The sequence below is a fragment of the Chrysochloris asiatica genome, unplaced genomic scaffold (assembly GCF_000296735.1).
Source record: "Chrysochloris asiatica unplaced genomic scaffold, ChrAsi1.0 scaffold00213, whole genome shotgun sequence".
Taxonomy (NCBI): domain Eukaryota; kingdom Metazoa; phylum Chordata; class Mammalia; order Afrosoricida; family Chrysochloridae; genus Chrysochloris; species Chrysochloris asiatica.
In genome coordinates, this window is record NW_006408731.1 from 2,202,519 (window position 1) to 2,215,249 (window position 12,731).

The 12,731-nt window shown below is 40.7% G+C and overlaps 1 protein-coding gene and 1 pseudogene across 2 annotated transcripts; one reads left to right on the forward strand and one right to left on the reverse strand.

Annotated features, from left to right (window-relative positions):
* Nucleotides 1-7,967: 7,967 nt before the first annotated feature.
* On the reverse strand, nt 7,968-11,400 carry LOC102824661 (annotated as a pseudogene). Its single transcript, XR_438781.1, has 2 exons — nt 11,023-11,400; nt 7,968-8,094 (listed from the first exon to the last, which is right to left on the reverse strand). The product of XR_438781.1 is annotated as a histone H2B type 2-F-like (transcript).
* A 258-nt stretch (nt 11,401-11,658) lies between these two features.
* On the forward strand, nt 11,659-12,119 carry LOC102814525 (histone H2A type 1-D-like). Its single transcript, XM_006872787.1, has one exon. The coding sequence runs from the start codon at nt 11,664-11,666 to the stop codon at nt 12,054-12,056; it is 393 nt and encodes a 130-aa protein (XP_006872849.1). The 5' UTR covers nt 11,659-11,663; the 3' UTR covers nt 12,057-12,119.
* Nucleotides 12,120-12,731: the final 612 nt, after the last annotated feature.

Below are 12,731 nucleotides of genomic sequence, written 5' to 3' on the forward strand. Positions count from 1 at the left end.
TATACAAATCCCTTGGAATTCAAACCACTGAACCTGAAATAATTGTTTCTTCCCAAATTCTGCAGAGCTCATAGTAAAAGGCTGTGAATATGGCAATATTATATATTTTTACAAGTGAATTCAAAGTTATCCTAAGGAGGAGATAGAAAACAGCTTCTGAGGATCACCTGCTTTGCATGATGTCTCTCTTCCCTCTGGGACTGTGTCAAACAGCAGAAGTGAAGATGGCTTTCCGCAAACAACAACAACAAAAACCTGCCTGCCTGACAAAATCTTTTCTAGATCCACTTTGACAGTCTTCAAGTATCCCCAAATACTTCCAAATCCCAAGAATCTGCTTTCGAACTACAAGGTTGTCTAAAGATAAATAACCATTTCCTAAAGAAATTTCTACCTGACCAAAAAATAAATATTATCTGGAGCAATAAAGCAACAAAGTGTGGCACCAAGGATTAAGGATGCTAACCACCTCCAGCCAGAAGAATTGTTAAATGCCGTCCAGTCAGTTCCGACTTTTACCAAACCTGTAAAGGATTTCTGAGGAGTCAGCTGGTAAGTTTGAAACACCAACTTTGTGATTCAAACTAACCATGTGGTCCAGCACCACACCTGAAGAATGGCCAGTGCTTAAAAAAAAAACAATAACAGGGTCTTCTCTTTGCTCTTCCACTCACTTCAGAAAGGAAGATTTTCCTCCAAAGATCCCAATGGTGAGGAATGGCAGGCAGCCTGAAGAAAATGTATGCAGCTGAGCAGAGGAAAACTGCAGCAACAAACAGGTGGATTTTGGAGGGGAAGGATCCTTCAGTGTCCATACGAAGCAGCCACACATATGGGTCATTTTTACTGTAAAAGCTGATCAAGGAAGTTTTGGTAGATTTCCTTGAGGACCAGCCATACTGTATCTTCAGACTGCAAGTAGCATAGATGACTGTAAAGCAAATAAATATTCATTCATACTCTTGATGGGTTTCTCCTATAGCTCGTAGGCACTACATTGGCTTCTGTTAGGCATTCCCACATTGATGGGTGGAACTTCTTTAACTGCCATAGAGGTCTCGTCTGTATTAACATCACTGGGCTTTTCTGAGCTTGATTCTGGCTTTGCTTAAGTCTCTTCTGCAGTTTCTGAGGCTTGTAAGGTAGGGTCTGGAGCTCTGGTAAAAGATTTCTGGGCCACCAGCAGGGAGAAGGTATTTAGGTAATATAATCTCACTAAATCTTAGTTTCTTGCAAATTTTATCTACTGATTTTCTCATTCTGTAAAATAAAAACAATACTAGAATTAACAGTTGATTATCTGCATTAGTGAAGAGGATTACAGGTATCTATACTATAAAAGGAGCTCTGGTTACGAATTGGGCTGCTAACCTCAGTGTCAGCAGTTAGAAACTACCAGCTGTTTCGTGGGAGAAAGATGAGGCGTTCTGTTCCCATAAAGATTTATAGCCTTGGAAACTCTGTATAGGGTCATTATGAGTCGGAACTGACTCCACGGCACATAACAACAACTACAACATACTATAAAAGCATGACTTGTAAGATAAGCACTGGACTGATAACCACAAAGTCAGTCTGACAGTCTGTTCCTGAGGAGAAAGAGGAGGATTTCTGCTCCAGCAAAGATTTACAGCCTCAGAAAACTTATATAGGGCCACTATGAGTTAGAACTGACTCAGCAGTACTTAATTGCCACCATACTGTAACAAGTATTATTGTAAAATTAAAATATATGGTTAATTTACTGTCCTCAAAGATTTTGGAAGTTGGTATAGAAGTGAAGATTTACAAGAAGGCTCCAATATGTTTGTGGAAGAATGAAATGGAGAGAAACTTCCAGCAAGATGGCACATTAGGCAGACATGCTACATAGGCCCCCTAGAATAGAGATACAGGAGACCAAATGAAACACACACAGAGGACAATCCTGGAAGTCTGAGCTTCAGAGGAAACGTTAGAGAAGTGGTCTGTATATCTCCTGGGAGGAGATGCTAAGCAGGAGCAGCAAAAGGAGACTGACTGGTGAATGGACTACCAACCAGATGCAGCAAAGTTCATCTTGATCTTGTGAACAATTTTGGAGAAACAGACAAGATGGTAGCCTGATGGCGCAGATTCACACAGGTGATGGAAAAGGTGCGATTCTTTCTTACTCCCCACTGTCCCCTATAGACCAGAGTTGTGGCTGGCCTCCATGCTCATCTACCCCTAGCTCAGACCCTGCTCCCCATAAGTTCAGAGATGGAGCATCATGAGCCAGTGTGAGGCAGCAACAGCCTTGGCACCTGGATGTAGAAGGGTTCTGCTCCAGAACTGCAGAACCCACAGAGCCTCCAGGTCACAATTAGACTAGCAAGAACCCTCATAATCAGTCATCCTGCCCCCAGCTGTCCTCTGATTCTGACAGACACTGAAATGGAAAACCTGAAGGGCCACCATCAACTACTTCTTGATTGGGTGCGCTACACATGGACACCACCTAGACCTATAGGAACTCTATCTAGGGCTGGGAAGTCAGCCTTCACATCCCTTCTCCACCTACCTAGTAAGCTCCTTGGCTGGAGAAAACTTCCCTAACATCATGAAAGAAAAGAGGAGAAGCATACAATAGGAAACTGAACCATCCCCAAACAGGATAGATCCCCAAAGAAAATCATCAAGACATATCATAATCAAACTTTACAAAAGCAAAGATAAAATTTCCCTAACATCATGAAAGATGAGAAGATACTCTTTCAAAAAAACTGAGTGAACCCACAGGATAGACCACAAAAGAAAATCACTAAGACTTAGCATAATCAAGCATTCCAAAACCAAGACAAGGAAAGAATCTTGAGAGCAGTTCAGGAAAAATGAAAAGTTGCCTACAAAGGAGAACCAATAAGACTAAGCTCTGATTTCACAACAGAAACCATTCAGGCAAGAAGGCAATGGGATGACATATACAAAATTCTGAAAGGGGGAAAAAAATTGCCAACCAATAATCATATACCCAGAAAAACTGCCCCTCAAATACAATGGGAAAATTAGGACATTTTTGGATAAACAGAAATTAAGGGACGCTATAATAAGTAGATGATCAACTTTACAAAAAACACTAAATGGTATTCTTTGGACTGAGAACCAACAACAGCAGACAACAGCCTGAGATTAACATACATGATAACTGCACCCAGAACTCAATCCAATATAGAAGTATCCAAAGTAAAACAAACCTGCAAGAATGCAAGTAGGGAACAGAGATATGAATTATAACGAAGACAATACAAAGCCATAAAAGGAATAGTATAGATGCAGAACTTCCAATAGAGAGGAAGTCAAGTCAATTTAGAGATAAAATAGATTTTTTAATGTAGAAAAAAATTTAACACATTAAAGGGTAACCTCAAAGAAAACTAATATATCTTTACATCAAAATTTTAAAGGGGGAAATTACAAAGTTTTTGTAACCATTACCACAATAGAAATCAAGAAAATGAAAAGAAAATCCACAAACAAAATGAACTCAGTATAGAAAATTACATGGAAAGAAACCAGTAACACCACAAAAAAACGCACAAAAAAATGACAGCAATCAATTCATACCTATTAATAATTACACTGAATGTCAATGGATTAACTGCACCAGTCAAGAGACAGAGCAGAATGGATAAGAAAACAGGATCCTTCAATATGTGGTCTACAAGAGACACATCAAAAAGATGGAGACAGCCTAAATGTTCACCAACAGAAGAATGATTAAACAAACTTGGTACATACATATAATGGAATACTATGCAGTGTTGAAGAATACTGATAAATCTGTGAAACACCTCACAACATGAATAAACTTGGAGGGCATTATGCTGAGTAAAATTGGTCAATCACAAAAGGACAAGTATTGTTGAGACCAAAGCTGGAAAAAATTAAAAGATTTTCTTAATTAAAGAACAATCTATGGTAGTTACAGGGGTGGGTAGGGAAATTATTCATGGGCTAAAGGGTAAACATGTGTTAACATGGTGACAGGGCAGGTAATATACAGTGAGAGATGTCAGCAGAGGAAAGATGAAGGTAGCGGGAGACTCAAGGAAGAATGCAATAATTAAAGTGACTGGAGGTAAATACTATTAGCTGATGGTATGTGGAAGAAATTGCAATCATCGTAATGACACAAAGTACATGATTTGCCAAATGTAAAACAGTATCTGCTCTCTAAACCTTCACTCAATTCATAAGTTTTTAAAAATTAACAGTTAATATTATTAGGAGCTTACAAGAAAAGTTTAAAACATGCAAAATGAATGCTGAAATGAAGAGCGGCAACCAACTCATTTATGATTTAGTACATTTTCTAGGGTGCCATTTTAAATGTCATGGCTTCTTCTCCCTTCAGTTCTATTATAATGACAGAGTCTTCCATGGAGCAAGAAATTAAATAAAATTCTTCACATTTAGTCCGTGAACACACATGCATCTAAATGTTATCTAATTTGGACAGATGTAAGCTCAGAGTGGAGCGCTGGTGGGCACTGTAGAAAGCACTAGACCCCAAGGTCAGTTTGAATCACAAGGTTGGCAGTTCAAACTGACCAACCACTCTTCAGAGACCCTCTACAGGGTTGATATGAGTCAGAACCAACTTGACAGCATTTAATAACAGCAACAAGCTTTGGGTGTAAGTATGTGCTCTGTGCCAATCAATGTTCATGTGTGTGTGTTTCTGTATACATATGTTCATATCTCTACTGTGAACATAATACCAATTGTTGTTGTTCAGTGCCTTGGATTGGTCCCAACTCACGGTGACAATGTATAGGGTTTCTGAGGAGCAGCTGGTGGGTTTCAACTAATGAGCTTGTGGTTCGCAGTTCAGTGCCGATCCAGCAATGCCACACCAGAAGTCCATTAAGGCTGAAAATGACTATAGGTTTGAAAAGGATTTGGTTCTAAAAAAGAGAGAGAACGTAATAGAATGGATAAGAACAATATACTGTCTACAAGAGCCAAACCTTACACGCAAAGACTAAGATCAACTGAAAATCAAAGGATGGAAAAAAATATAGCTCTGGTAGCATAGTGGTTATGAATCGGGCTGCGAACCTCACGGTCGGCTGTTCTAAACTACCAGCTGTTCCAAGGGAGAAAGATGAGGCTTTCTGCTCCCGTAAAGATTTACAGTCTCAGAAACCCTGTACAGGGTCGCTATGAGTCGGAACCAACTCCACGGCACATAACAACAACAACAACAGAAAAATTTAAAACTAGCAAAAATAGTGATATTAATCTCTGATAAAACAAACGTAAGGCAGAAAATAGCATAAGAGACAAAGAAGGACATTATCTCAGGATTAAAGGGTCAATTGAACAAGAGGACATAACCATAATAAATATCTATGCCCCCAATAAAAGAACTTGAAATACATAAATCAAACTCTAATAGAACTGAAGAAAGAAATACACAACTCAACAACAATAGAGTAGGGGATTTTAATACACACATTCAGTGACGGACAAAGTAACTAGAAAACTCAAGACACAGAAGAACTAAAAACAATCAATCAACTTGATTTCATAAATATATACAGAGCACTCATCCCAACTACACAGTATACATTCTTTTTTACTGCATAGTGAACATTTGCTAGAATAGACTATGTTAGATCACAAAGTAAACTTAAATAAATTTTAGAACATCAAATACTACAAAGCATCTTTTCAGAACAAAACATTACAAAATTAAAAGTCAACAAAAGGATGATCAAGGGGGAAAAGTCAAATACATGGAAAACACCTTGTTTAAAAGCCACTGGGTAATAGAATAAATTAAAAATGAAAAAGAAAATTCCTTGCATCAAACAAGAATAAAAACACAAAGTACCAAAACCTTTGGGTCACAGCAAAAGCAGTGATCATAAGGCAATTTACAGCAATAAATAAATAAAAGAAGAAAGAACCAATATCAACACTTTAACCCAACATTTCCAAGAGAAAACAAGGAGCTCTGGGAGCGTACTGGTTACAAATCGGCCTGCGAACCGCAAGGTCAGCAGTTCGAAACTACCAGATGTTTCGCTGGGGGGAAAGATGAGGCTTTCGGCTCCCAGAAAGATTTACCGCCTCGGAAACCCTGTACAGGATCGCTAGGAGTCGGAACCGACTCCACGGCACATAACAACAACAAAAGCAAGCCTACAGCCACCAGAAGAAAATAAATAATACAGGTTAGGAGAAACTAGTTCACAACGGAGCCCTTGGAAGGAAGTGTCTCTGTGGGGAAGAGCACAGGAATAAACGCCTGACCCTTCCATCTCCTTCCCCAAGGTCTCTAAGAAGTGCTCCGAAAGATGGAAGACTATGTCTGCAAAGGAAAACTCGAAGTTGGAAGATACGGCAAAAAGTGAAAAAGCTCGTTATGACAGGGCGATGAAAAATTACTTGCCTTCCAAAGGTGATAGGAAAGGAAAGAAAAAAGATCCCAATGCCCCTAAGAGGTCATCATCTGCCTCTTACCTGTTTTGGTCTGAATGCCGCTGGAAGATCAAAAGTGAGCACCCGGACTGTCCATTGGAGATACTGCAAAAAAAAAATTGGCTTAAATGTGGTCTCAACAATTAGCCAAAGATAAACAACCATATGAGCAAAAAGTGGCCAAGCTAAAGTAGAAATGTGAAAAGGATATTGCTACATATAGAGTGACAAAGGCTAAAGTGAAGCTGTAGAGAATGGTCCTGGTAGACCAACATGATCAAAGGCAAACTAGCCAGTGACAAAGAAGAGAAAAATGGTGAGGAAAATATGAAACTGAAAGCATTCCCCTAGTGTACAGGAAACAGACAAAGCTGCTCTTTATCGCCATTCCTATTCAATATTGTAAGGAGCTCTGGTAGCGTAGTGGTTACGAATCGGGCTGCGAACCTTGAGGCCAGCCGTTCAAAACTACCAGCCGTTCCGCGGGAGAAAGATGAGGCTTTCTGCTCCCGTAAAGATTTACAGCCTCGGAAACCCTGTACAGGGTCGCTATGGGTCGGAACCGCCTCGAAGGCACTTAACAACAACATTCAATATTGTGGAGTCCTGGTGTGGCGCTGTGGGCTAATGTGTCAGACTGCAAAGTCGTTTGAACTGCAACGGCGGTATTTCAAGCACCAGCTGTTCCTTGGAAACCCTATGCAGGGGCACTATGGGTAGGAATCAACTCGACGGCAACAACAACATTCAATATTGTGCTGGAAGTCTTAATCAGAGCTATAAATCAAGAAAGGGAAATTAAAAGCATCCAAATTAACAAAGAAGTAAAACTCTTATTTGCAGATGATGTGATTCTATACACAGAAAACCCCAAAGACTAGGCAGGAAAATTATTGTAACTCATTGAAAGATTCTGTAAAGTGGCAGGGTACAAGATCAGCATACAAAAATCAGTTGGATTCCTTTACATTAATAATAAGAGCTCTGAAAATTAAATTAGGAAAGCAATACCATTTACAATAGCTACTCAAAAGATGAAATACTTAGGAATAAACCTAACCAGAGAAACAAAAGACCTACACAAAGAAAACTACAAAATACTACTATAAGAAACCAAGAGACCTACAAAATGGATGACTGACTATACCATGCTCATGGATAGGAAAACAACATTGTAAAATGTTAACACAACCCAAGGCAATCTATAGATATAGTACACTCCCAATACAAATTCCAACATCATTCTTTAAAGTGATGGAAAAACTAATCACTAACTTTATATGGAAAGGAGAGAGACCTCAGATAAGCAAAACATTACTCAAAAAGGAGAACAAATAGGAGGTCTCTCCCTTCCCTATCTCAAAATCTACTACACAGCCACAGTAGTCAAAGCAGCCTCCTACTGGTGCAATGAAAGGCACATAGATCAATAGAACAGAATTGAGAATCCGGAAGTAAATCCATCCACCTATGATCAGTTAATCTTGCTGAGAATCAGGTTTCTTGGTCTAGGGAAGTTAGTGTATTGATATAAGCGCAGGGATTTTTGGAGATTGGGCGCTGACTCTTAATTTTAGCCAAAACCTTGATCTTTTGATTGTAAGGTCTTTTAATGGCCTCTGAAAGTCTTCTTTTTCTCCTCCTCTTTAAAAAAGGAGCTCCGGTGGCGTATTGGGTTACACATTGGGCTGTAAACCAAAAGGTCAGCAGTTTGAATGCACCAACTGCTCCATGGGAGAAAGCTGAAGCTTTCTACTCCAACAAGGAAGCGACCCCATGGCACACAACTACCACCATGATCTCTCTAAAAAAATTAACAGCACTTGTTGTTTGTTGTTAAGTGCTGTTGAGTCGGTTCTGACCCATAGCAACCCTATGTAGGGTTTCCAAGGAGCAGCTGGTGAGTTTGAACCACCAACCTTGTGGTTCAAACCAACTTTGCAGTTCAGCGCATTAGCCCATGGCTACACCATACCAGGAGAGAAACAATATTAGACGTGGGGTTCTTATTTGTTAAGTTTTCCTTTATGACAAAGTAAATGATTCTTATAATTTATTTTATAAAAGGACTTTTTCTATATATATAACTATTTTCAGTACAACGTTTGGTATATAAAAGGAATACGTTGTTGTTAAGTGCCGTCTAGTCGGTTCCTACCCATAGCAACCCTGTATAAGGTTTCCAAGGAGTAGCTGGTAAGTTTGAACCACCGACTTTGCAGTTCAAATGGCTTTACAGTCTGGTGCATTAACCCACAACACCACACCAGGACTTCAAAAGGAACAAATATAGCATATATTTAGATTATAAAGCAGGTTATATCAAATTTCCAGGATTCCACTTCTAACCCTGAAACTAGAATGTTGCCAACAATATTTTTATTTGCCTTGGTGGTTTTCCCTCATCCCCTAACCCTGCCTTTACCACTGAGGTAGCCATTATCTTGATCTAAAAAAAGGATTTATAATTTGTACCTTTAAAAAATGCATTTTTATAATTATACACACATTAAGTGTTATTGAGTCTGTATAGGATTTCCAAGGAGCAGCTGGTGAATTTGAACCACCAACCTTGCAGTCCAGTGTATTATCACATAGCAACACACCAAGACTCCCGTACATGCTTCTACAAATGCTTAACTAATAGACCATTTGGTTTCACTTTTGATCTTTACCATGGCAGTTCAATTATTTTCTCTGCTGTATGATATTGCATTGTGTGAAACACTTCAAAAACTTAATTTATTCTTTTGACAACAAAACCTGTGGTTGTTTCCGTATTTTCCTAATGAAACAACACTGTTTCATACTTGAATATCTCCTTTTGCATGTGCACATAATATTCTGTCATGTAAACACTTAGGAATGAAATCATTGGGTCACTGGAATACCCTCACTGAATTACGGATATTTTAAAAAATCTACATCAAATATAATTCAGTGTGAACACATCCTCAGGTTAATCCCTGGCAAAGGCAAAAATAGTTTAAATATGGTATTCTTAAGGTTTAAAATTGAGATGGATTTTGATTTTCTGAGTTGGGGGGTTGGTAGGAAGGTGGGAAACAGTCCTTCCCCTGCTTTCTCATTTTCTTTGGAAAATTCTTCCATTTGCTAGAGAAAGAGAAAAGGCAACAGCGAAGAATAAATCCTACCAGCAAAGTGGTCTTTAAAAAATAATAATAATGCTTTCCCAAATAATGGAGAAAAACTTCCCGGAAGGTGGAAACCTTTTTTGAATGAAGGTGGTGTTGGTTGTGTCCCATCGAGTCAATTTCGACTCATAGCAACCCAGAATAGGATTTCCGAGGCTGTAAATCTTCACAGAAGCCTCATCTTTTTCCCGCAGAACGACTAGGATTCAAACTGCTGACTTTGCTGTTAGCAGCATAGCTCATAATCCATCCACTATTGCTACTCCGGCTCCTTTGAAAGCAGGTTAAGGGTAGGTTGTTGTTAAGTGCCTTAGATTCAGTTCCGACCGATAGCGACTCTACAAGGTTTCCCGAGGAGCGGCCGGTGAGCTTGAAGTTCCAAACCTTGCAGATCAAACTGATTTAGCAGTCCTGCGTATTAACCACACCAGAGAGTAGAAACAAATTCCATTCCTGAGGAAAAATTTCACAAGATTCATGTAAGCGGGCAAAATGTCACAATTCCTCCCACTATCCCGTACTACCCGGAATCCTTAGTGCATCCCCCAATCAGAAGACTCAAAAAAAGGAAACCGATTGACAAATTCAAACTGCCCGCGCAGCTTCGGGATTGGCTGTGGACACGAACACACCATTGAAGACTTGTGAGTATTGGAATCCGGTTCAAACTTCCTTTCCTTTGATTTAAAATTACACAAATCCGAACTCTGCAAGGAGAGCCAGCATCAACCCAAAACTAAATTGATTTTGTTACTGGATCCAGTCAAGTCGATCCCGACTATTTGTGGCCTCACGCGACCTTCTAGGAACAGAATCAAGTCTTTCTCTCACATCAGTGTTAACCTCTCAATTAGCAATCAAGTTACTAAACCGCTTGCTCAACTAAAGCTTCTAACTGCCATAGAGTAATTTACAACTCAAAGACCCTATAGGGCACAGAACTGCTCCTTAGGGTTTCCAAGACTAAATCTTGATGGGACTGGCCTCATTGTTCACTAGAGGATTAGTTGGCGGGCTTTAACGCTGACTTTGCAGTCAGGAGCACTTCAATTTGTTTTCAGTGCCATCGAGTCAGTCAAGACTCAAAGTGACACCCCATACTAGGCTTCAGAGAAGCGGCACGTAGGTTTGAACCGCCAACCTTGTGGTTAAGCCCGGTGTTTATCCTACAGTCTAAATGAAGCGTGATTCTTGACATAATGCTATACAAAATGTTTTCAAGCGTTGCTACAGTATAATGACATACAACGCAGTCATTTTTTAACAAGATGTAAATTTAAAAACTGGGCAGTTTCTTTGTAGCAGATATCAAGCACTTACCGAGAATTAAGAAAAAGGTGAGTGCCAGTTCTTTGGAAGATTGAGTGGCTCTGAGAAGAGCCGTTAGGGTATGAATGGTGTCGGAGCGGTTGCTCACTTAAGAGCTGGTGTACTTAGTGACGGCCTTGGTACCCTCGGACACGGCGTGCTTGGCCAGCTCCCCCGGCAGAAGCAGGCGCACGGCTGTCTGGATCTCCCGGGACGTGATGGTCGAGCGCTTGTTGTAATGCGCCAGGCGAGACGCCTCGCCCGCTATGCGTTCGAAGATGTCGTTCACGAAGGAATTCATAATGCCCATGGCCTTGGACGAGATGCCGGTGTCGGGGTGGACCTGCTTCAGCACCTTATACACGTAAACTGAGTAACTCTCCTTGCGGCTGCGCTTGCGCTTCTTGCCATCTTTTTTCTGCACCTTGGCAACTGCCTTCTTGGAACCCTTCTTCGGAGCTGTAGCTGATTTGGCGGGTTCAGGCATGGTCGACACTAAACTGCGAAAGTGCCAGAGAGAAACAAGAACGAAAGTGAGGTTGTGTCTTCTAGCCTCCTGTATAGGTCATACGTTAACTTTGTCCAATCAAACTAAGTGTATTTAGAAACCACGATTTCATTGGCTTACGCCTATGTATGATTGTTAACCAATGGCAAAGCTTCATTTTTGCGCCTAGCAATGGCTATAAATACCGTAGCTCTAGGGTTTGAAGCTCGCATCTTAACTTTGCTGTTTACTGTAACAGAACCATGTCTGGGCGTGGTAAGCAGGGCGGCAAGGCTCGCGCTAAGGCCAAGACTCGCTCTTCTCGGGCAGGGCTCCAGTTTCCAGTGGGCCGTGTGCATCGCCTGCTCCGCAAGGGGAACTACTCTGAGCGCGTGGGCGCTGGCGCTCCAGTGTACCTGGCGGCGGTTTTGGAGTACCTGACAGCCGAAATCCTGGAGTTGGCCGGCAATGCAGCCCGCGACAACAAGAAGACTCGTATCATCCCTCGCCACTTGCAGCTAGCCATCCGCAACGACGAGGAACTCAACAAGCTGCTTGGCAAGGTTACCATCGCCCAGGGAGGAGTCCTGCCTAACATCCAGGCTGTGCTGCTACCCAAGAAAACCGAGAGCCACCACAAGGCCAAGGGCAAGTAAATTAAACCAGCATTACTTTAGAGCAACTGAAATCTCCCATCCAAGCCAAAGGCTCTTTTCAGAGCCACCCACTTTCTCACTAAGATGAGCTGTGCTGCATGATCTCATCCTATTGAAATAACCTTTTGTGAGTTTATAGACCATCTACCCCTCTCCCCTCCTAATAAACTGAAATCCTAAATACCTATGCAGCATGCCAGGTACAACGATGAAAGTAAAAGGACAGATGAGATGCTGTAGGAGGAAGCACTAGAAGAGAAAACCAAGTAATTATAGGAATATGAATGTTTTAACTACTCTGTTTCATTCGAAGGAAAATTATTTGCGTGTGATTGTAGAGATTTCAACATAGGGACTGCATATAAGTTTATTTTAATGGATTAGAAATATAATACAAATAACTAAATTCGGTAAGAGCTTTTTAGAAAATGTCTTCCTGAGGAAACGTAGACATTACCTGATGATGAATTGAAAGCCCTCTGTAGCTAGTGTGACTGCTGAGGCACGTGTTGGAGTGGTTATGCTGAGTTAAGTGCTGTAATGCCAGATTCCAACCGACCCTTGGGTCCAGGTTTATCCTACAGTTTTATACAAGGTGTGGAGTGGTTATGTGGATGGTTAAGTGCCATCGAGTTAGATATGGTTGCTTTTTGTGCGTCTATAGCTTTTTCCTTT